The sequence below is a fragment of the Cannabis sativa genome, chromosome X, assembly GCF_029168945.1.
Source record: "Cannabis sativa cultivar Pink pepper isolate KNU-18-1 chromosome X, ASM2916894v1, whole genome shotgun sequence".
NCBI classification, from domain to species: Eukaryota; Viridiplantae; Streptophyta; class Magnoliopsida; order Rosales; family Cannabaceae; genus Cannabis; species Cannabis sativa.
Window position 1 is genome coordinate 85,042,729 of NC_083610.1, and position 25,901 is coordinate 85,068,629.

At 33.7% G+C, this 25,901-nt stretch overlaps 2 protein-coding genes across 11 annotated transcripts; one reads left to right on the forward strand and one right to left on the reverse strand.

The window, feature by feature from the left end:
• The first annotated feature begins 9,093 nt into the window (after positions 1-9,093).
• LOC115702153 (membrane-anchored ubiquitin-fold protein 6) lies at positions 9,094-11,781 on the forward strand. Of its 7 annotated transcripts, none has more exons than XM_061106582.1 (4): positions 9,094-9,478; positions 9,840-9,977; positions 10,840-10,956; positions 11,209-11,781. In XM_061106582.1, exons 2-4 carry the CDS (start codon positions 9,848-9,850, stop codon positions 11,268-11,270), a joined length of 309 nt encoding a protein of 102 aa, XP_060962565.1. In that variant the 5' UTR covers positions 9,094-9,478; positions 9,840-9,847; the 3' UTR covers positions 11,271-11,781. The 7 variants fall into 7 exon arrangements, with proteins under 7 accessions (XP_060962565.1, XP_030485470.1, XP_060962562.1 ...); XM_030629610.2 differs by having other exon boundaries at positions 9,192-9,478; positions 10,789-10,956; XM_061106581.1 differs by having other exon boundaries at positions 9,336-9,720; positions 10,789-10,956.
• A 149-nt stretch (positions 11,782-11,930) lies between these two features.
• On the reverse strand, positions 11,931-23,436 carry LOC115702132 (uncharacterized). 4 transcript variants are annotated; one of them, XM_030629594.2, is made up of 12 exons: positions 23,055-23,436; positions 22,422-22,660; positions 21,552-21,676; positions 20,943-21,143; positions 20,660-20,782; positions 20,428-20,465; positions 20,209-20,314; positions 14,083-18,873; positions 13,426-13,554; positions 13,150-13,251; positions 12,930-13,069; positions 11,931-12,643 (listed from the first exon to the last, which is right to left on the reverse strand). In XM_030629594.2, exons 3-12 carry the CDS (start codon positions 21,627-21,629, stop codon positions 12,361-12,363), a joined length of 5,991 nt encoding a protein of 1,996 aa, XP_030485454.2. In that variant the 5' UTR covers positions 21,630-21,676; positions 22,422-22,660; positions 23,055-23,436; the 3' UTR covers positions 11,931-12,360. The 4 variants fall into 4 exon arrangements, with proteins under 4 accessions (XP_030485454.2, XP_060962558.1, XP_060962559.1 ...); XM_061106575.1 differs by having other exon boundaries at positions 22,422-22,767; XM_061106576.1 differs by having other exon boundaries at positions 22,422-22,959.
• Between the last annotated feature and the right edge of the window lie 2,465 nt (positions 23,437-25,901).

Here is a 25,901-nt window from a genome sequence, read left to right on the forward strand (position 1 = left end):
GTACTATCGTGTCGTGACTTGAATCGCTACTTACAAGTTGTAAAATCTTTAATAATGCAAAAGATGGATTTTTTTATGATAGTGTGGTCCCAACTTTGGAAAAATGGGGTGTGACAAAAAGATATTTAATCTAATATATATTTTTTTTTTTGAATAAAATCTAATAATTTTTATAGTGCATATTTGTCAAAATTATGAATGCCCTCCAATGACACAGCAAGCAACTTCTCAATAAAGCCTGCTCTGGCTTACATAGGATTCTTGAAGTTGACTCCTAGTCATCTGATGATGATCAAAACTCATCCGAGTCAAAGCTAAGAATCCAAGTTGGCATCAAATTTGTATTCCTTACTTTATTTATTTCTTTATTAGTAGTGTTAAAATGTTTATTATTGTCAAATCAACACTTTAGAGATTCTTTAATCATCACATAGATTTTTGGTTCAAGTCCCAAGTTGGATCAATTTGGTGGGTTTTGCTGTTAGGGCTGTTGGCCATAATAAAAAGCCCTTATATATATATATAAATATATATTTATGTATGTATATTTGTTCAGTCTTACTTCAACCATACTGTAATTACTATAATCTAAAGCAAAAGTGGGGAAGAGAAGATGACAATAGAAAGTGCCCAAGTTGAGGTCTCTTGTTCTCACTTGTCTAATAGTACCAAAAGTCCCTTATCTCTTTTGCTTTTGTGTTTGTTTTTTTTAATCAAAGGTACCGGTGGGAGTGGGACTTGATTTAAAACTGTCCAATTATAAATTACTACTGAAAAATTGGATCCCATTGTTTTTCTCAAATGAGTTCTCAATAATAATAACAATAAAATTCTCTACAATGAGTATTCAAGTACTTTGCTTTTTTTTTTCTTCTTCTTTTTATCTTATCATGAATGGTTTAATTGCTTAATAATTGATACATAAAAGAAAAATGGTGGTGCCTTAATGGTGGGCAAAGTGAACTAGCTATAGTAGTAGTGATGATAATTGATATGTCTAATATAAGATCAATTCAATTACTCTTTTTATTGTTCAACTAGAATCTTTCAACAATTACAAGGAAGCACATGCATGCTTTTCGAACCAATCTCAATTAGAGAAAAGAAAAACAAACAAATTCTAAAAGAGAGATAATGAAGTGTAGGATATGAGATATTGACATTTAACTTCCATTAAGAGATTCCTTTCTTTGCCATGTTATTTACATGTAGTGGGGAGTAGTGTAGCTTTTGAGAAACGACAATAATAATCTCTATCAAACTTTATAAATAATTTCTCCAATCTTATATATGACTTAAATGATCTTTTATTATTTCTAACATTGTGGCAACTCAAACAAACACCATACCATAACTAATAATGCCTGGAAAATAATTTGATTCTTCTTCTGTTGGGGCCTAAGCACATGATGATGAGCTCATACCTTCTCTTTTTATTTGTGTGTGTACATCTTTTTCAAATATTAATTTGAAATTGTTACAAGTACCTGTCTCTATTTGCTTGTAATAATCAGTAATGACATGTTTAAAATTAGCAACTTTTAGAGGAGCCTTTACAGATATATGTCTAATAGTATTAATAATTTCTTTTTTCTATTTATAAAATAATAAGTAAAAAATGTTCATCTTTCCAGCATGATTTAGTTTCACAACTTTTCTGTTAGGTGGCCAACAAAATTAAACTATCATAATCTTTTTGCTTCTGTGTCTTGATATTATTACTTGCCTTTGCTTGCATTATTTTTTTATTAAATAAATAAATATAATTGCTATAGGTATGTATGTGCATATAGTGTGCACACTGAGAGCTAGTTTGCTGTGACCCAACAACTAATCAAAATCAGATTATATTTTTATATATATTGATATTATTTCATGATCATGAAATTGAGCTAGGTAGGTACTTCCAATATTTATTATATTTACCTACATGGACAAGAAAAAGAGTAATTTTGTGTTTTTTTATCTTTTTTTTTTTTATTTACTATTTTGAAGATTAAATAGTTCCCTACACATAATCAAGAGGCTGTATTATTAAATGTATATGCCAAATTAAGCTATAGAAAGTTGTAGACTTAGACAATACCATATAACCTGAAATAGAATTTGTCATAATAATAATAATAATAATAATAATAATAACACAAACACATGTTGTTCTCTTTTGATTTGATGGAGGTACAATACTAATTACAATATATAAAAACATATCTCCTTCAAAAATATGCTTCGAAATCATCTGAAAAAATTATGTTATAATCATAGAATTGATTCAGAAATTCTTGCTCCACTTGTTCTATTTTCCAATTAATTTAATATATAGAACAATACTGTAATGTTCCAATGCCTTTAGTATAGTTGATTATTGTATTAATTTTTTCTTAATATTTTCTATTTTATTTTGATTTTTTTTTTTTAATAAACTTAGCAACTTTATTAACTAGCAATCGTTAATAACAATAGAACACACTTCGTTAGAACAATTCTCCAATTGAAGCACACGACCTGGAGAGAAATAAGAATCCTAGCTAAAACATGAGCCAGCTTGTTTGCAGATCGATTGAGAAAACACAACTCAACATTATTTAAAGATAAGAGAAGAGTACGAACAATTGGCTATAGGAGGAGTAGCTCATTCATCTAATATATACTATTATCTTTCCACACATTAGCAATGTGACTCTTTAACATCCCCCTCAAGATGGTAGTTATTTTATTTGCTCACCATCTTAGACAGCTCGATCATAAGCAGCTCTTTTTTGGCTCACTATCCGTGATCATAAGTGGCTCTTTTACTCTACTTTTTGGATCGGTATTTTTGGATTTTTGGTGGCTCTTTTTTTTTGGCTCATTATCACCGAATCACAAGTGACATTTTTTGACTTTTGGCTCTTGGGTCAGTTTCTTTTTTTGAATTTTCGGTGGCTCTATTTTTTGGCTCTACTTCGATCGGTTTTTTTTTTTTGGTCGGATAGTCGCTAGAGATTTTTTTTATTTGTTTTGCTCTGATACCATGTTAGAATTTGGGATAAGATGAATCGAGTTTCATCTCAAAACCAATTGGCTATGGGAGGAATAGCTTATTCATCTTATATATTCTGTTATCTTTCCACACATTAGCAATGTGGGGCTCTCTATCTAACAAATATATTTATAATAATAATTAAATTTAATATTATAACAATCATAAAATGAATACTAAATAAATTAACGAATTATTATATATAAAGAGGAACACGTGTAGATTAGGGTTGATTATTGGATCAGGATTTGGATTTAACTGATTCAATTCTATTATTTATTAGATGTTGTAATTTGTTAACTGATACAACTCAATTAAATTGAGTCAATCGATCTGATAAATACATTGGATTAAATCGGTTTTAATCATTGAACGCATTTACTGATTTTCTATTAGACTGCATTAGATTTATCTAATTTTTGTTAGTCATCATTTAAGTTGAATTTCATTCAAAAGAAATATATATATATATGACATAATTCAAAACCTAATTCTCATAATTCAAAACCTAATTCTCATTATATAAGACACAAATATATAAAATTAACGAGTATATTTTAAAAATATATAAATATATAAAATTAATAAATATGTATATTATTTATATATTTTCAAAATATATTTAGTAATGCTATAAATAGGTGATATGTGATATCTAAGGCATTTTTTATGTAATTTAATGCATATTAAAAATAAAATTAGTTAATATTTTTCAATAAATAAATATATAAAATTAGTAAATATATTTTAAAAATATATAAGTATAATTAGATGGAAAATAGATAATAATTAGATCAATTTGGTACGATTGTCTATTGAATCGGATGTCCCATTCAAAACCCGATCTGATCCATTTGAATTTTCAAAAATTACATTTGATCTGATCCAATTATTATTGAATATCCAATTATATTGGAACAGTTGTGATTAGATCTGTCGGTTGTAAGATGACTAATAAGATCATCTAACTAAAATTAACTGCGCTGATAAAGTAAAAACAACTTAAGTAGTGGGCGTAGCAATGGCAATAGTAGTGAGAGTATCATCAATATTTTCAATAAAAAAGCTACTAATATAAATATTAATGTGAGTCAAATAAATTTAATAGTTACAATCTACATAAAATATAAAATTATAAGGTACATGTTAATTCAGAATTTTATTAACATAAATGAGACTCTTGACAATTATTGAATTTATAGTAATACTTGTTAGTATTAACAGTTAGTTCAATTTTTTCTGTTAGAAAGTTAGTTAAAACTTTTCTGTTATTTCCTTTTTCCCTGTGTATTACTTCAAGTATATAAATAAGAGCTTAGTTATGAGAGGATGCAGTTAGTTGCATTGTTACTCTCTTGTTTTTTATTTTCTCTGTTTTCTACTCTGGTGCATTGCACCAGAATTCTTGTTCTTGTTTCTACACTTAACATGGTATCAATCGCCAACTGACATTCTTCAATGTCATCTTCAACCTCTGATCCTAGAATCACTACCGCTGCTGCTGGCTACACAACCAACTTCTTCGATTCCTGCTTGGAATCCTTTCTCCCATTCTCTCACAACGAACCTTACGATCAAGCTGGATCATAACAATTTCCTTTCTTGGAAATCCCAAGTTATACCGACTGTCATTGGTCATGACTTAGATGAAATCCTCTTCATCGGCGAACATCCAACTCAGCATCTTGTTAATGGAGGTGTTAATCCTGAGTATACGTTGTGGAAAAAGAAGGACCAACTTCTGCTTTTGTGGCTTCGGTCTTCAATGTCCGAAGTGATTCTTGCTTCTGTTGCCAATCATACCTCTTTAGTCAAACCAGTCAAACCAAAGCTCGATTGCTTCAGTTAAAAGGGCAGTTTTCAAACGTTCATAAAGGCAATATTTCCATTGCTGAGTATGTGGAAAAAGTCCAAACCATTGCAGATGCTCTTACTGTGGCTGGAGCTCCTATTCAAGATCAAGATCTTGTTCTTCAAGTTCTAAATGGGTTAGGACCTGAGTTCGATTATGTTGTATCCTGGATTACTTCAAGAAGTGACAATCTCACCATTGATGAGGTTCAAGCCCTTTTACTCTCTCACGAAAGCAGGTTGGAACATCATCAACACATGAATGACCTGTCCATGAAAATGCAAGCCAATCTTGCTTTTGGCTCAGGAAGATCGGGTGGCTCTAGACCTTATTCCACAACCAGATTTGGAAATCAAGAAGGCAATTCTCAAACTCAAAGTCGGGGAAGAGGGTACTCCAGGTTTCCTCCCAACAGAGTAATATGTCAAGTATGTTTAAAGAGTGGCCACACTGCTCCTGTTTGCCACACTACAGGTTCGATAAAAATTGGCAAGTTCCCAAACCTGTCACCAACAATCCGAGGGCATATCTTACTGAACAAGAACTGGAGTTTGATTCGATCGCATATAGTTCTACCATGGTGCAAGACTTTGGAGATGACTTTCAATGGTTTGCGGATACAGGAGCTACTCATCATGTCACATCTGATGGCACTCAACTTGATCAATCCACCCCTTACACTGGCACTGAGAGTTTAGCTGTTGGAGATGGTAAGAAATTAATGATTTCCCACACAGGTTCAACCTTCTTACCCAATTCCTCCTTAGCTTTAAAGTCCATTCTTCATGTTCCTCAAATCACAAAAAACTTAGTTAGTATTTTCAACTTAACTAATGATAATGATGTTTTCCTTGAATTTCACAAACATTGTTGCTTTGTGATGAACCAATTCGGTGTGTCTTCCCCACCAAGAACAATTGTCAAGTTGTGTGTATCCATGCCTCTCTACTTCTGGCTCACCACAGTATTCCTCCTTATGCAAAACAAAATCAGATCTGTTTGGGTTGAGGTTTAGGTTGGGTTTGAGTTTCAGGTGAGGGTTATGATTCATGTTGGGTTTGGGGTGTTGGGGGAATAGGTTCTAATTGGGTTTGAGTTTTAGGTTGGGGTTGTGATTCAGGTTGGGTTTGGGGTGTTAGGGAAACAGTGACTGATTGGGTTTGAGGTTCAGGTTGGGGTTGTGATTCAGGTTGGGTTTTGGGGTATGGGGGAATGAATTCTTGTTGGGTTTCTAGATCAGGGTAGGGTTTTGATTGGGTTGAGGTTCAAGTTGTGATGACTAGGAGGGAAACTCAAACTCAAGTTGGGTTATAATATCTGGTTTAAGGAGGGGTTCTGGTTTAAGGTGGGGTTTTGGTTCAGTTTCTGGTTTAGGGTGGGGTTGTGATTGGGCACCAAATTTCCTCATCCTCCTCTACCTAAGTCTTTTGGCTCTTGGAGTTTCTTCAACAATCTCTTTATAGCCAATGTTCTTTACTTCTAGGGAATCTAGTGAATCAACATGATCCTGTAAAACAAGAAACCAAAGTCAAAATCATGCAATATTATCAAAATTAACAACTGCAAAGTTATATCCAGGAACTGAAATCCAATCTTTGGAATAAAGTTATGGCATTCCATAACTAAAATTCATTAACACAACTTTAAACAACAAGAAAAAATATAATTGAAATTCAATCTTAGGGGAATCTGCAACTTTACCACTTTTTTTACAACATTAGGGCTGATTGGAATATTGTTGGACCTGATTCTACATCCCCCCACATATTCTGAACCTAAAATTGTAAAACTAACATTAATACACACATATTCTAACACTTAATTATAAATTAGAAACATGCACACAATTAAATTCTAACCTAGGTTGCTGGTGCTACATCTGGTAGAAGGGGCTTTGTGGTTCAGGGGAAATTTACTGCAATGACAATAGATATGTTGGTAGGCCTCCATCATCATCAAAATGCCCAAAATTCCCTCATCCCAGTCCATAATTTCATAAATATTCTGATCACCATGTGGATTTACATCATCATCAACTTCTCCATCTCCATCATCATCATCATCTCCATCTCCATCATCATCATCTCTATCATCATCATCTCCATCATCAACAGCATCAACAGCATCATCATCATCTTCCCAGGATTCTGATGATGAGGAGGATGAAATAATCACTGTCTCATGCACAATATTACCAGGTTGGAGGCTGCACTCACGAGACTCTACCTCTTCATCAATCCACTGTGTTGCTAAATCACCCCACTGTAAAAACTTGTTGAAGAAATTATCATTACGATCATGATGGCCTTTTGGATTGACAACAACATCTGCTACTAAATCACTATCAAATGGCAACTCCTTCGGGATGCACTTGTCTAATTTAGCAAATGATGGTTGGGGAACATGTCTTATAGCCTCCTCATCCAGTCTCCATTCAACTGCATAAACTGGATCTGGCAACACCAAATATATGTTGGCCTCCTTGTAATTTTTACCCCTCAAATCATCCAACACCATATCAATTTCAGTTTCCTCAATTACACTAAATCCCATATTCAGGTGCTTCTCTTTTGGCTTAAAAAGAAAACCAAACGGGAATAGGTATCCCAATTCTTGAGCTATTTCTTCAAGATGGAACCTGCTGAATCTATTGAAACTATAGAAATTAAAGTAGGCAATTCAACCATTCTCATACTTCCTATTGCCACATCGAGTGATCTAATAACTACTGTGGAATAATTTCATAGTAAAATTATCCAAATTCAAACTTGCAAAGTTAATATATAATCACACCGTTAAACTTACAAGTGATCTAGGCAAAACCAATTAAACTTTCCCAACATTTTCACTTAACCCCTAATAGCAATTAATTCCCAATGCCAACAAACAGACAATAAATAATATATATATATAAACATGTGAAAATATTCCCATTAAAGAAGACAACAACCAAAGATACTCAACAACCTTTGATTAATCTATTTTTACCAATAATTTGAAACCTTCTACTTTAATATCATATCCAACTAGTATACACGATGTGGACCACAAGCCCCAAACCTCATAAACCATTAAAGCTACTACTGATAGAAATTTAGTATAAGCCCCCCATTAACTCATTTTGCTTAGATTTGCTCAAACAACATCAATATTTTTAAAAAACTCAAAAAACCCTAGAATATATGGATCTGGTACTTACTGTAGTTGGGAAGAGGATCTTCTTCACTCGACGATGATACACCATTTCAAAAACCTTCTCCTTCCACAAATTTTTTGGGTTTCCTTTGATTTCCCATGAGGATGATGAATCTCTTCTTCAATTTGCTGGGTTTTAAGTTTTCTCCCTTCGTACTTTCTCTACCTCTTTAAAAGGTTTTGTTTTTCTCGATTTCCTTCGATTTCTCACGAAAATGATGATAACTCTTAAGTTTGATTTTTAAGGTGTCGACTTCACCACCAAGTACTTGCTCTATCTCTTTTTAGGTTTAGATTTAGAGTTTATAGTTTAGTTTTAATTTAGTTTCATGCTTTTAATTTTGTTGTTTTGTTCTATCTCCCGTTTTATTTTCTTTTTATTTTATTTTTATTTGTTTCTTTAATTTAATTAGCCATTCGTTTAAAAAAAAAAATAAACTCATTTTTTTAATTTTATTTCCTCACATGTCACATCATTAAATTATTAACAACATGGCATGCATTAGTCTACCTGACATTGGCTGGACTAAGCCACGTAGGCAAATAACAGGGTCAAGGGGGGCAAAGATGTATTTTTGCTAATAGCACAGTAGTTTTGAAGGTTTTGCTATCAAAATTTAGATTTTAGGAATTAAATGCAAGCAAAATAAAATTTTTGGGGATGATGCCGCAATTAACTCTTATTCTGGAATTGAGTTTGCTCTCAATTGGTTCGTCGATATTTCATTAAATGCATTAATTTACTTTGAATATTATAGTTATGCATATTATTGTTGATTTTGCTCATGGAGCAATATCTTTGTGTAATAAAATTGGTTTGATTTGTCTATTAATGGAAGTTTCCATTTTCTCTCAAATAAAAATAATTAATACACAAAAGTTTGAGAGCTAATAAAAAAGAACATTGCTATGAGGCACATATGTTGCTTAGCACCACGATGAAGTATCTCTTTAAAATTGGTTAGGGATTTTTTGCAATATTTATGAAAGTAAAAAAAGTTTGACTTGATATTGAGTCTTACTAAGATATTACACCTCATAAGTGTGGTAGGGAACATGAGTGTCCTTTAGCATTTCTCACTAAAAAATGATTTTGATTTTGATTTTTTTGTGTGATTGTGAATAACATATTATTACATTAATGTTCATACTAAGGAGAAAACAAATCAAATAAAGGAGTTAATTGGGTGGTAAATAATTAAATAAAGATGGGCAATGATGTAAAAATGGGAGAAATAGATATAATTGGAATTTTCAGTTAATTCAGGTAATAAATCCAACATAGAGAGTAGTGGGTTGTGTCTCTCTTTATTTCTACATCAAACCAAAATTCGAAAGGAGAAGAAGAAGGAGAAGAAGGAGGTCTTTGGATTAATACACTAAAACCTCTACACAGTTTCAGCTTTTGGGTTAACATCAACTTCCTCTCTCTCTTCTTTTTCTTCTTCTTCATTTTATGTTGCTAATTTTTCAGGCCGAGCTCCTTATATTTTCCATGTAAAGTTTCCTTCTTTTTTCATGGGTATTCTATATCAGTATCAAAGTGTTTGTTTTAGAAAGAAAAGAAAAGAAACGAAGACTTCTTCTGTCTGGGTCTAAATTCTAATCTAGTTGATCTTTTTATTATCCGCGTTTGACAGATTTGAACTGGGTTTTTTTTTTTTCTCTTTCTCTTTCTTTTTCTTTTTCTTTTTCTTTTGTGTGAATGTGTTTGTCACCTTCTTTGGAGACTGTTATGAGAATTTGAAGTGGGTTTTTCTTTGGTGGAAGGTTCATTGATGGCTGCCCAAGATTTGATTGAAGTGAAATTCAGGCTCTCCGATGGCACTGATATTGGGCCAAGCAAGTATAGCCCATCTGTCTCTGTGGCATCTCTCAAGGAAAAAATACTTGCACAGTGGCCTAAAGGTCAGATTTTTCTTTTCTTTTCTTTTCTTTTTTTGGGGTTTTTACCCATTGAATTGATATGCTTAAATGTCTTGTTCCTTTGTACTGCTTTTAATACAGCTTCTTCTTTAGATATCTTGGTCAGATTCCTTGGTTCTTGTATATGAATCTTGATTATACTGGTTTTAGGATAGCTTTAAATCCTTGAGCTTCTCATTTTGTTTTCCACTATACTCGCGTTTTGAGTTTTTTTTTTTTTTTTGACCTTGTTGCGATTTCTGAAAATGGTAAGAACTCATTGAGATATATGATGCTCTGAAATTGAAATCCCACTTGGATTTTGATGAGTTAAACAAATGTTGTTAAAACATATTGTTGTTATCATGATCTATATTGTTTGCACAAGATGTCTGTCTTAACAGTTAGTCATTATCAATTTATCATACAGCTAAAAAAATAATACTAAGCAAAGATTAAACACGATCTGTTTGAGTAAATTTATATTTTAGTTGTATAGAAGTTGGAAATTTAATTTTGTTAGCTTTGAGTTTCTTGAAAAGTGCAAACTTGAAAATGTTGTCTGTGTTAATTTTTTCTTTTTTTCATTGTTGGTATCCTTATTCATTGCAAATGGACCACATCTCAAAGTTTCTCATCTACTTGACAAAAGAATGTCTAGAGAAACAAGTAAACAAAGGGGATAAAAAAATTGGCTGAAATTTCTAAATTCTAATCCTAGCATAGCTTCAACATGATGATCTAAACAAGACCTCTATACTTAGTTTGAAATAATCCACATTTTCTAAAGGAGCTCTATCTTTTGTTTCAACAGATAAAGAAAGTAGTCCAAGGACAATAAATGATCTGAAGCTAATTAATGCAGGGAAGATATTGGAAAATAACAGGACACTTGCTGAGTCCAAACTACCAGTTGATCTTCCAGGAGGTGTCATTACCATGCACGTTGTCGTGCGCCCTCCTCTTTCAGAAAAGAACCCTGGTAATTACTTCACTAAAGTACTCATCTTTACCTTTCACTCAATCTACATTTCCATTATTTTATCCTGACTCAACTACAGCTTATGGTTTGATTTAGAACATGGGGCATGGCTAACTTGACTTTTCATTTCAAACATTGGAAATTAAAGAATAATTTGTTGATGTATGAACATGGGATTATGTTATGAAACAATGAAACAGAATTGGGTTATGTGACAGTTATATAATAATAGCACTTGGTAATTTTCCACAGACAAAGTGCAGAATGATTTGCCAAAGAAGAACATGAACCGGTGTGGATGCTCAATATTGTAGCCACGAGCAGCTGGGACCCGAGGTGACCAGAATAACATAGCTTCTTTAGTTGGTCTTTAGTATGGCTTCATGTGTCTCCATTGGTTGCTGATCACACTCTAATCAGAATCACAGTTCTCTAATCACAAACACAGAGAAGTTAAGCGGAGTTGGTGCTTCTTTGACTCCTCTGGTTTCATCTGGCATAACACATCTTAATTCAGTGTTGATGTGAATGAGAAAAGACTGGTTGCATAATATTGGATTGAATTTGGAAACATAGTTACCAAAACATTTTTTTTTCTTGGAATGAAAAGAATTATAAAGGAAAATATATATATTATAGAAGTGAGTTCATTGGTTTTTGTTTTGAGTTTAGTATAATCAGACCTGTGATTGCTGTTTCTGTTTCTGGCTAATGAACAAAAAAATAGCTTTTAATTTCCAGTGACATGTATATAGTACTGTGTGATCATTTCTATATTATGGGTTTGGACCCAATGTGAATTATGAAGCATCTGTTATTGTTTAATGAATAATTTGATTAGACATAGAATTACCATATCATTTTCTCCTTTGAGAATGAGCAGCAAAGGGTTATTTAATCACATCTTACTCTTCGCACAGAAAAAGGGTAAGAAATTAAATAAATGAAAGAAAGAAAAAAATTGGATGGGAAAATTGGAGAAACGTTTCCTATCCTTTTCGAAGATATTTAAATAGAATTACTAATGTCTATTAAGAAAAATGGTATCTATACAGTAGAAGTTACACCACCGGGATGACCCAAAACCCAAGCCTTCTTCCAAAAGGAAGAAGAGAAAATTAGAGTTGTACATTATAGGGACTTGTACTTATGGTCCTATAAAAATCAGTGACATGAACCAACTGACGTTTTTATTTACACATCCTTTTCTTTTTCTTTTTCATTTGAAATTTGACCCTCTGCTCTGCACTACCTTTAGCTGCCCATGAACATTCACCTCTGATCTACATAATTACATAATGCAGCAAAGCATTGTTGAAATACTAAATCTTCTCAGCCGAGTGAAAGAGCGATTCTGGATGCTCCCTCCGCAAATGAGGAAAACTTAAGCAATTGTTACAGTTGCTATGTCAATGGACCTCCAAGTGGGGCTGTCGAGGAGCGATTTAAATATGGTACTTTCTTGGATGCCCGGACATTCTTCAGAGTCATCATGAGCTTCTGTCTCTCTCCTTCAACCTCTGCGAATTGAAGACTTAGTTGAGAGTATCGGTCGTGCATGTCCTTTAATTCAGTCTCCACTGTTGTATATCTTTGCTTGATTTCTAACATGTCTTTAATTAGCTCATTGATGTCCCTAAAGCTTTTAAATACTGCTTCCTCATCACCATGCTGTTTCAAGAAAGAACTGGAACACAGAAGGAGAATGCTATGTTAAAATCACATCATTCTTTTTCATTCTGAATTCAGAAGTGTGATCATTCTCTAGTATATGACATTTTGCAACTAGATTATTGCATCACAAAATTCTCTAGCTTCGAGATGAGAATTTGGTCTTAAATAAATGAATTAAAGAAAATTTACATGCCATCAAGGAAGAAAGTGAAAGGTTTATTGGGGGAATCGGATTAAAGTTTTTCCAGGGTCTATGAGAGAGAGAGAGAGAGAGAGAGAGAGAGAGAGACGGGACATACCTCTGAAATTGAACTCGTGACTTCTTTGCTTGCAAGGACTCTGCAAGCTCAATTTCCAAAGCCAGTACCCTCTCCAATGCATTGCCATTGTAAGAAAACTCATTAAACAAAGGAAATTTGGTTCCCAGTTCTTCATTTACCTAAGCAACAAACAGAATGAAGAGTGAGTTTTGAGGAAACTTGAAAATTCAAATATAAAACTGGGATAGATATGATTTACCTTTTGTAACTGCATCAGCTCTCTTTGTAAACCAGAACAATTTGGATCAAATTGATGATCATCTTGGGACAAAAGCAAATTTTCATGTTTCATCTTTTCCAACTGTATAAAGATGAAAATAAATTATGTTCTCAAATACTAAGTGAATTATTTCAAGGGGTAGGACAAAGAACATAATGAAAAGAACAAAAAAATTGTATCCTTAACCGTCATGCAGCTATACCAGCTATCCTAGCAAAATTTAAAATCATATTTTCACTTTTCTCTTGTAAATACCTCCTTATTTAAATGTTCCATGCTAGACTTTAAACTTTGGGTCTTGAAATGGTCATTCATAACAGCTAAATGCTCTGTGTCTTTTCGTAGTGTATCCTCTTGACCTGCCGACCGAGTTGTAAGAGCATCCTGATGTACAAAGATTGTTAGACACCAACATTACCATGATAGTATGAAAGCAATGGTATTACATAGTTCTTACTAGCATGTCACATGATAAACAAATTTCCATGAACATCATTTGAATTATATACGAACCAAATTAGCATATTTGGAGGGTCAAATGAGATTTACAGGTACCCCCTTTTGAAAACTCAAGGAAGACAGAATGGGCTGCCTAGCCCTGATATTTACTCAATGATCATAGTAATTTTTTTGTACATTATTGGAAACTTGAACCCCCAACAACTCACACACTCATCCAAACAACACTTGAGATAAGTGCTGAATGATTTATGAATTAAGTTATTTAGAATTGTGATATGTTAAAAGTAACAAAAAAGTGTTTCTTCTTACAGTGAGCAATTTCAAAATTAAAATAGCTATAAATGCTCAGCTGCAAAAGAAGCAAATTGAACTCTAGTAACAGTACCTATATGCATAAATTAATAATGTACTAACAAATCAAGCACAACCCAGACAAAAGTTGCTAGTTACCTGATTTTTTTGCGGATTGATGGCTTCCTTTGACTGGTCACCTTCATCAATGGGAGTGAAAAAAGCATGGCCAACTTCTTGACAAGCAGTGGCTGGCTCATCAGAGACACAATCTGGTTTGCATAAACCCTCATTGTCTCTTCTCTGATTATTCACTTGGGATGCCGAGCTCTGAAGAAACTCCTTCATAGAGGTGAGCTCTAATGAAATCTTAGATTTTTCTTCACTGCATTTGCGCAATGTGGCCTCGAGCTCTTCTTTTTCTTCCTTACAGCATTCAAGGCTTATCAATGAGCATTCTTTTTCAGCCTTTGATAGATCATATGCCCTCATTATTTCACGCTTTTCAGAAAGTGCAGAATGCAAATCGGTCTCCAATTCCAAGATTCTCATCCCTAGCTCTTCATTTCTTTTTAGGTGAGAAGCTTCAGATTTCTTCCGATTTTCGACATCATTGATTGCATCTTGTAATTTCCACAGCATTTCTTCACTATGCTTTTTGGAGATTGAAAGTTGCTGTTTCATTTCTTGCAGCTTCGTTTCATACTGTTCTTTGATGAATGCAATTCTCAAGGACTCTTGCGCAGCAAGTGGTGGTCCTTCTGGTTCTCTTTTTTCACGAGCCTGAAGACACTCTGCCTCAGCCTTGTCTTTAAGCTCCTTCAAATGAACTGACAAATTCTTAAACTCTTCAGTCTTCAAAACCTGTTCAGAGAGTTTTTGGCTAATCTGGTTGTACTTAGTTTGCAGCATCCCCAGTTCATGCTTATATTCATCCATCAAGGCTATCTGAGGTTGTTGTTCATCCAATTTCAATTTGAGGACCAAAAGTTTGACTTCTAGTTCTTCCTTGACGAGCATCAGGTCATCAATCTCTTCATCAGATTTCACCAACATACCCTTCAACCTTTCAACTTCAACAGCATTCTTTCTTGAATTATCCTCTGCATCTTCAGCTCTTTTCTCGAGTTCATCAAATGCAATTCTTAAGCTGCTATTTGTATCAAGAAGCATTCTATTTTGAGCAGCGGAACCCTCCAACTCAGACCTAAGGGAATCAAGACTTGTCATTAATTTAGCATTCTCCTCAATGTAATGTGCCTTGGTAGAAAGACAATGATTAAGCATACTCTCGACACTAACATACTTGTCCTGAAGCTCCTCAAAGCAGAACTCATATTGAGCTTTTGTAAAAGTAAGTCTCACATCTGTCGCTAATGATAACTCATGCATTTCAGAAAATTGGGCTTCCAAACGAGATATATCAGAAAAGTGTTCACCAGCTGCTTTTAGACTTTGTTCAGAATCCGACAAAGTCCGAAAGATACTTGCCTTCTCTAGTTCTAAATCTTTCACAGACTGTTTCAGGTGAACCAACTCAGCCTTCTGTTGAGTAAAAGTCAGCAACTCATGCTGCTTTTCATTCAATTGAGAAGTAAGATCAGTTACACTGCTTTCTAACTTACTTCTAATGCTTCTTTCAACATGCAACTCATCATGGAGTGATTGCAAATTTGATCTCATATTATTAAGCTCGATTTCTAGCTTTGCAGATTCCTCATTCTTATCCTTCAAGATCATCATCTGAACTTTCCTTTCCTCTGATATTGCTGCTATTTCCTGTTTATACCTTCCGACCTCTTCACTTACACTCCGTAATGCCATTATTTCTTGAGCAAGATCTTTGTTCTTAGAAGTCAGATGCTGCAGCTCAGCTTCCAAATCATCAAACGCAGACAGAAGTTCTCTGTGAAACTGTTCATAATTTTCTTCAGCTTCAGAGCTAAGCTTCAATTTGTTAGCAATGGCCTCAACTTCGGACTGAAGCTTATGCATGAGGATACCAGACACCTCCAGTTTTCCCATTACACTCCGTGCATCATCTTCAAATTTTCGTTTCATTACGACATTATCTGACTCTGCTGCATTTAAGGACATCTGAGCCACATCTCTCTGACGCGCTAAATCTTGCTTCTCTTCAATCAGCTGGAATATCTTCTTTCTGGCAATATGCTGTATCTCTTCCAATCTCATCACAGTACCTTTCAAATCATTGGGCTCTAGTCCCTCACACACATATTCACTGAAAATGTTCAACCCATTAAACTTTTCATCATAGAATGCCAGCAGATTCTGCAGCTTATCATGAAGAAAGTCTAGAGTACTCTGCAAATCCTCCTTTGCAAAGGATAGCTCTTCGAATTCAGTAACCTCGTCTTGCAAAGAGGAAATTTTACGTCGTAAATTTGCATTTTCTAGTGCTTCCTTTTCCAACAAATTTTCCAACTCTAATTTTTTGATGGAGCAAGCTTGGAATTTGCTCTCACAACTTCCCAAATCTTTCAACAGTGTTTCACATTCAGCAATCTTTTCCGAAAGAAGAAAATTCTCTTCACCGATCTTTGCTGAAGCTAGCTTATCAAGTTCAGTTCTGACAGCTTTCATCTCTTCCTTCAACGACGAAATTTCATCTCTAAGATTTTCATTCTCTAGCACTTCCTTTTTCAACAAATTTTCCAACTCTAACTTATCAATAGAGGATGCTTCAAAATTTTTCTTGCAACTTTCCAAATCACTCGTCAGTGTTTCACATTCGGTGATCTTTGCAGAAAGAAGAAAGTTTTCTTCACCGAGCTTTGCAGAAGCTAGCTCTTCGAATTCAATCTTCACAGCTTTCAACTCATCTTGCAAAGACAGAATTTTGTTTTTAAGATTTTCATTTTCTAGCCCTTCCTTTTTCAACAAATTCTCCAACTCTAACTTTTCAATAGAGCTTGCTTGGAATTTGTTCTCATAACTTTCCAAATCTTTTAGCAGTCTCTCACATTCAGTAATCTTTTGGGAAAGAAAAACATTTTCTTCAGTAACCTTTTGAAAATTTGTTTCTAAAATTTGGTTCTGCAGAGCCATGTCATTGCATTTTGCATCACAATTATTCTTGTATTCATTCAAATGTTGAACCTCATCCATGACACTTTGAAGCCTCTGCCTCAGCATCCCCTTAGATTCAGTTGAAACCTCCAGCTGCTGTGTAAGTTTGTCAGATTTCATTTTGAGCAATCTGTAATCAGCACTTGCCTCAAGTAAAGTTTCTTGTAGAGTCTTTGAGAAAATGTCCAAGTATGCATTCACCAAATGAGCTTCGCCAACTTCTTCTTCAACTTTCCGGTAAAGGTCCTTCTGCAAAAGAAGAGATCTTCTCAAGTCTGATATAATGTCTCCATCTAAATCTTTCTTCACCGCATCAAATTGACGCGGGGACTGAGAGAGTTTCGTTGATTGAAGTTCCTTTGAGTCCAAATTTTTACTCTCTCTTGATTTGTGCTCAATAATGCTTGGTGTTGAAGAATCTGAAAACGCTTGCTTAATGAGGGTATCATTAGTTTCATACATGGAGAGAACCTGGAAAGAGAGCAATTCAAGATCCTTCTGTAACTGGTTTACTGCAATAGAATAATTCAAGCGAGCCCTCTTCAGTGATGCTTCTGCAGTAACAGCCCTTCTTTCGAGATCTTTGTTGAGAGTCTCCAATTCACACTTCTCCTCAGTAAATCTTGTTATTTTCTTATCCATGTCTTGCTGTATACTTTCCATCTCAGCTTTTGTAGCTGAAAGCGTGTAGAGGCAAGTTGTATGGTCATTTCTGACATTCTGCAACTCACCCATCATCTGTCTCTGAGTTTCCTCAAGTTCCTGAACAAGAGCTTCATAGTAGCACTCCATTTGATCCATTTTTCTTGCAAGGCCTTCGCGTTCAGCTTTCGATTCACCCAATTCTTTGATAAGTTCAAACATTTTTCCCTTGATTGCACTGTGAGCATCTGCAGAATCAGTTTCTTGAGATACCACGGCAGGTATGTCCACACAATGAAACAGACCTTCTGGCTGGTAAAACTCAGCACTAAACCTGCTTCCTGGTAATAGTTGTTGACCCTTGTGCAAATTCATTTCTCTGATCTCCTTTACATTCACCAAGTTCATCGTTGAAATTGTCTGTCTAGTACCTTGTTTAAGATCCTCCACAACGCCCAGCAATGCATCTATATCTGAACTGAAGGACCCCACTTCCCTTTCTTGGAATCCAAAACATGCCTTGCTTCGAACCTCTTTTATCTTATCCTCCAGTTCCAGAAGCCCCTTGACCCACCTGAGTGGCAACTCTTGAAAGGAGGCATCCCGGTCTGTCTTTTTAGTTTCTTTTGCAGTAAATGGAATGTATAATTTGGAATTTTTTAACTGTTCAAGATCAGCCTTGAAATTTGAACACTCTGATCTCAGTACATAAATTTCTTTTGCTAATTGTTCTCCTGAAGCCATTTCAGTAGCAAGCAGCTGAGAAAATTTTTGGGCTTCGGTGCCTATATCATCAGCATGACTTTGTAAGGAACTCACCTCCAGCTTAAGCTCAAGAATAGATGACTCGGCTATTTCCAAGCTTCTTCGAAGTCTACTATTCTCCTCATATGCATTTGCCAAGTCATTATCTGCAGAATAGTCAGCGCCCCAGCCATGAGCCCAATCATTACTTCCAGGAGGCGCAAACCGAACATTAGAGGGATCTCCTTTTTCTGGCTGTAGACCTTGACTCGGCCCAACTACGCCACCAGGGGTTGTACATTTAAGGCTGTCAATTTCATTGGTGCTGGAAGTATCATGTTTCTCAGCATATAAACTCTCTGAAGTACTCGAAGAACCATCGAAGCCAACAGCTGAGTCTGCATACTCTTCACTGAGGCCCACCTCTTCTTCAAGGAGAGGCAATTCTTCTTTGAATCGAACTTTTGAATTGACCTGTTTACAGTGACAATAAATACATATCAAGACTAAACAACACTAGACGTTTACATTTGCATAATAAATTTCGAGCGCAAAAGAGCTTTATGATACTGCATGATATTTGGTCTTCTTATATAAAACAGCTGACGCACCAGGTAGACAGACAATAAATAGTGTTCAGAATTTACACACTGATGTCAATAATTAAAAGGGCAAACACATTACACAGTTAACAGTTATCCCACATAGAAAATGCTTTACATTTAAATCAGAATAATAATCCCAAATCCTGAATTATGATAAAGGCTGAGGTTTTAGGATAGTACATAGCAGTTTCTAAGGTTGCGTTTGGTTGGAGGTAATGGAATGGAATAGAAATGAATCAATTTTCATTCCATTATTTTGTTTAATTGTATTTGAAAATATTGGAATGCCATTCCAATGTAATGATTTTTCCACTATTTTAGTGGAATGACTATTCTACTATCAAACAGAAAGAAACACCATTCCAATGCAAGATGAGAAATTTTTTTTAAAAAAAAAATCATATGCACTTTAGATTTTATTTCATTCCATAACTATTTCTGTGCTTTTATTCCTCCCAGTCAAACATACCCTAAGAGCCTGAGAAGATGAATAAAAATTACCAACTCTATATAATTAAAGAAATTTACTTTTTTTTACAATTAGCATTTTTTGGGGGACAAAATTAGCCTAGGAAAACACCACTTAAGAGCAGGAAACTCAAGAGGGCCCGGAGCTAGAGATATTGTTAAGTACTGGCATCAACCAAAAAAAGGTGATGGATACAATCACGATAACGCGACCACCAAACAGTACTAGTGGTAGCAGTTAAAGCAAATTTAGCTATAGACTATGTGCTACCTCATTAACTATTCTAGATACGAGTAGCATTTTTCATGACCTAAACTCAACTAATAATAATATATGATCATCTATTTCTTGAAACAAATTAGAGACAGAATTAATCTTCGAATTAAGTTTCTTAGCAGTTTGTATTTGGAAGGACTTAGTAATTCGACCAAGCAACAAACAACTACATGGGAATAACCATTATTCCCGTCAGGCAAGGAAACACTTCATGGGTATAAACATTGATCCCTTGGGCTTGCTGAAACATAAAGTCTCATCTGGAAGATGTTTTCTACTGAAAGCAATATGAGCAGACATAATGCTAACATTGGCCAAGAAAAGGACATTGAGATAAATATTTATACAGGTTCTTTTGATCAAAAGATTAAAACTCACATTTAACAATAAAATACTCAATCACTGAAAATCAAAATAATTTGAAGCAGCATAATATAAGAAATTTAAAAGCCACCAAACCTTGTCCATTGGATCATTCATTGTATCATCAACAGATGATAATCTTCTGGCAACAGATTCATCTGGGAGACCCCTTTCTCGAAGCTCCCTTTGAAGCTCAAACTCTCTGAAAATGGTTATATTTACATATTAATAAAAACAAAAAAAATATATATTCACAAACTGAAATTATATCAAGCAATAAGCATAAATAAAGCTAGCTAGATGTAAATACAGCACCTGAAACCCGTTTTAGATGTTAACAGCTGTACCGTGACCTGACATCGGGAAAAGGAATGAAAAAAGAAAAACACTTAGTGGGAATTTGAATCACTAGACAAGAAGCATACAAGATTAATTACAACCAAATGAGAAAAAAAGAAATACATCCAGTGATGTAAAATAATATAAAACCCTGAAATGAAAGAGCATTTCTAAAGATAATAAAATCATATGAAGAGGCAATCCTCACATGTAGAATGGTTCCAGAATCGCATCCCTGAAGAGGCAGTGCAACAGAGGAGGGCTTTGATGCATCAGCGTAATCAGCAAGGTTGATGTTAGCCTCACCAAGGACACTAGACCGAGATGAACCCTGAAAGCCAAACCAAAATTCGTTAAGTTAAAACAGATAATGGCTAGAACAAAAAAAAAATATTTATTAAAGGATTCATAGAAAGGACCCTATGTTGCATTGCAGAAACTATTATTTAAAATAAGAATTCTGAGGGAATAATACAACTACTAGTACCTACCATCGCCACCACAAGTTTATAGAACTTATCATCGTATTGCTTTGTCTTAATATCATGGAGAAGTCTTGTGGTTTCGTAGATTGGGTCTCCCCATTTACAGGTGCCACTCCTCACATTTGCTTTGGTTGTCTTAGCTGTTGCCTTTGCAGAATCAGCAGGAATGAATGAAATAAACAACTTATCCCATCCAGTTTGAGGAATCTGAATCACAAGAGAAAAACGTTAAATTCAGGCCTTGCACAATTATCAATGTCAAATACAGACAATACTCTCTTCTCCAGCTATAAGAAGAAGGGAGAAGAGGGAAAAAAAGTTCTTAAGTCATCAAAAGAAGCTTAAAACAGAATTATATAAGAGATCCATATAAGCTTATATACATTTCTAGTTCACCACATTCAAATTTTCATAACATGTATCATTACTGGCTACACGGTGCCCTACTTTCCTCTTTGTTTCTGTTTTTCTTTTTCCCTCTTTTGGCTAAAAGAAGAAAGAAGTGTGGGCACAGACAATCTAGAACTACATTTTTATAAAATACAAAGAGTAGAACCATGAAATACAATGCATATCAACTGTACACCGACTTAAAGAAGTTCCCCAGAAACTTACATGTGTAGCATGGAATTGTAGCCTGAAAACCACTTTGACTTTTGTTTTCTCAACTTTCCATCTAGTGACCCTTGACATTGCTGTTTAATTTGTCCAGTGATTGATCAATGTCCCATTTCCATACCCTGCACCATTCAACCTTAATTAGAGGGAGAATAATTGTAGTTATATATTTTATAATGTACCAATAACAAATACTAAATCTGGATGAAAAGGACAAATACTTTCATATTCAAAATTTTGGTACATCAAAGCATGATAAAACTATGCTTCTTGTGGTGAAGTTCTCCAGAACACTTCTCTAGACACCACAACAACATATGTTTTACCAAGTATATATTAACTAACATATACAAACAGATGATCTGTGACTTAAAACTATACAAAGAACTTCTACTGTTAATTATTTCCCAGTCCAAAGGAAAACAATGAGGATAACAATAGAGCATTTAGAGCTAGAAATAAATGGCGTTAGAGATTAATTTAAACAGTATAGGCAAAAACTCCTACTAGGTTGATCCTACAATTCCCTCGACTAGATGGAACCATTTCATGACTTGAAACGGACTAGAGTCAAAGACTACAGTTAAATCAGCAATAAATTGACCACGATTAAGAAAGATGTCAGGGTTTTACACTAGCTCTAAACTAAGAAGGCACACTATACTGGAAACTGAATGATTTTTTTTCAATCTCGTTCTTCTATGTCTCCAAAACTGAATCTTCATTTCAATGAGCATTTCAAAATTAGTTGCTAGTTTCCACAAGACCCAGAAAAAAAAAAACTAAAATCCAACATTTTCTCAGCGACCAAGCAAGAAGGAAAAGTGCAAAGTACATATAGAAAACGAAGCTCGATTGGAAAGGTACCTTGTTCCTTAAAAGGAGGTTTAGAACCCGTAAAATCCAAAACCAGGGACAAGTTCAGAAACCCATTTGCAACAAAAAAGGAAATAAAAAATCCATCGGATCCAAAAGTCCCAAGAGAACCGCCGTGCGTTCAGATGCTCACATCCATAAACCGACGAAATAAAAAATATACCCAGAAGAAGAACCTCAAAGCAATGCCAGAGTTAACCAGGCCAGTAAATATACACTGAACCCGAAAACTGACAAAAATAGCAGAGAGTGAAGAAAGAGAATCCGAGACTCAAATGTGAAAATGCTTAGCTAAATGTGGAAAAAAGAGTACCCTAAAAGAAATGTTATTTTATCTCTGCACCAAAAAAAAAACACTGTATTTGATTGAGGAAAACGTCAAAAACCAGATTTGACGCAATGAAGAAAAACTCAAATGTTAAAAAAAAAAATGTTAAATTCGAAGCTAAAATTATTAGAAACGCCAAAAAAGAAAGACTACCGAAAATGCTATGCAGGGTACAATGGTGACCAGTAGGAAAAGTCGACGCTAAAAAAATAATAATAAAAATGGGTTATATTATTGAATAATGTTTTAGTATTTCTCCATTAGAAAAATGCTAAGTGTGCAGTGAGGGTTGGTACCTCGGCTCCGGATCTGCAGGTGCTTAAGATGTAAGGCAAAGTAGGGAATCTTTACTGGGAAGCTTCTGACTTCTCCACTGATACAGAACCAGAGAGAGAGAGAGAGAGAGAGAGATTTGAGAGGAAGAGTATTTGGGTTTTGGTTGTTAGGATATAATTTGAAGATTAAGATCTAAAATGGAGTAAATAACAAGGTTAATTGTTTAACACCATTAATGAGGTGAAATGGAGCTTAGTGTTTTAGCTCAGATATCAACTTCAGAAACCCGCCAAAAGCCTCTACATTTCTCTCTTAATTCAATAATTTGTTTTCTTAATTTAATTCTTTTTTTTTTCGCTTAAATGGGCTTCTTGTTTTATTACTTTGCATACCCCTTTGTTTCTTTTTTTTTTCTTTTGATCACAAAACTCTTTTATATTTTAATTTTAAACACTTAATAAGTCTCTCTTTTTTATTTTTTATTTTATCAATATCCTCTTAAATTTTATGTTTATTTATAAATTTAAAGTTCTAGTTAAATTTAGGTATACGTTACATATTTAAAATAAACTTATTGCCACTAAATATAAAAATTATAGAGTTGTGTATAAAAATTAAAATATAAAAGAGTTTCGCTAATAATTACTCTTTTTTTTTAAGCTATTTAAATTAAGATCAATAATTGAAAAAAAAATCAGAAATAAAATAAAAGATGGAGGGATCACAATGAAATAAAATTATCAAATTTAATTCAATGTAACATTTATCAACTGATTATTTTCTTTTCTTGTGTTAGGTTATAGGTTGTTAATAATGACCAATTCATTATTATATGATCTAACTAGCCTATTGACATTGAATGACTACTTCCTCTAAGGACATTTTCATTTATGAGTTGAGAACTTGAGATATGATAATCATAATTGTGTACAACAATTTGAAATTGAAGACATGCACTCTCCATCCTACTCATCCAATTTACTTATTTATTTAGTGGAATAAAAACAAGGTTCCTCATTTATTTATTTTCTTAATTACTCATGAAATATATATATAGTTGTAAATAAGGGTTTGTTCCTATGATGAAAAACAAAAGTGTTGTTTTTGATTTACTAGGAAACTTCATCAATTAATTTGACAAAAAACTTCATATAATATTTGTTGAACATATTTTGTCTTTCGTAAAAATTAAAAGTACTAGAATTTTATTTTTAGTAATATATAGCAGGCTGTAAATGAATTAATTTTGATTTCCAAAACAATTCAATTCAAATCAATTATTTTAGGGAGAAGTTAAGTCCCTATCAAATTCAACCCCACCTACGCCTATATATGCAAGCAAATGACCCGACCCGACCCGAAATATCATCATGCAATCTCAAAATGATTATCAAAACGAAATTTACTTCTTAAAACACTGTTCTACTTCTAGGGAGGGAATAAACAAAAACAGTCCTTTTTTTTTGGGCTCTTTCTAGGGATGAGCTTGAGGCCAATACCTACCACAATCATTAATTTATAGAAAATATATATATACATTTCCACCAAAATCTAAATTTCGAATATAAGTTGACCTCTTATGTATTATAGCCCAAATGTTAAACCGACTGATTAATATGGTCAATGATACTATAATCAGATTCTTAAAATGGTCCTTATAGAAAAGAGTAACATTCCATGTACAAGTAAGATTAAGCCAAAATTTGATATTGGTTCACCTGTGACAAACAATAGGACAAGTGGATATAGCCAAGGGATATATGTAATGTATTGTATGTGTATATATATACACACAAAGATGTCAATTACACAATTAATTTACAATTATATTTATTTTTATTTTAAGAGTTTGGAGAAAGTGGCACTTGCATTATTGATAATTACGCGGTGAATGAATATTTTGGCAAATGTGGGGCCCACACATGTGTGACCTGAATGGGCATCATGCACATGGGTTTGGTCATAGTAGGTGTGGGAAGGGGAGGGGTGTTTTCGTCAAATCACATGGCATAGTCATAAGGAGGAGGAGGCTTATGTATGATGAGCACATCACAGCTAGATAAGCCAAAACTCCATTTGTCAGTCTCTCACTCCTGCCACGTGACACCACCATGAAACACGTGCACTAAGGCTGCCTTTATCTTTACTTTGACACTAACATGATTTCTTTTTTTTGGGTTGGCCTTAATAATAAATAAAAGAAGAGAAAAAAGAAAAAGAAGGCATTGCCTAATGGAAACAAAGTAATAATAACAATTAGATGCAAATGTGATGCTAAACTTGGGAAATTTTGAAAAATTGTATGGTGCACCTTCTAAAAATGAATAATTACAAAAGGCACTATTTTTTATAAAATATTTATATTTTTACGTTCAAAAAATATTTTTTTACATTTTTACGGTTTTCTAAAAAATAACACGAAAATAACATAAAACCAACAAGAAAACAACATAAAAGTAACATCAAAATAACATACATATAACAAAAAATTAACAACAAATGAACAAAATTTCAACATAAAAGACCGTATTTTATATAAATAAAATCAAAAAAAATCGTAAAAATATTCAAAATTCCGTGAAACCGTATTTTTGTTGTTTTTGTGCATTTGTGAAATTAACCCTTCTAGAAAACAGTACATTAATGCATCTTTTTTTATATTTTAAAAATCTCCATACTTTTAGTTTTAATTGCAATGGAAATCGTAATTATTTAATATATTCAATAAAATTTAATAAATTCAGAATAATTTAATACGTTAAAAATATAGTTCAAATAATTTATTAGAGAGTATTTTTTTTATTTTATAAGTGTGTAAAATAAATAATATGAACTCTATTTTCTATATTTTAAATTATTTCAAATTT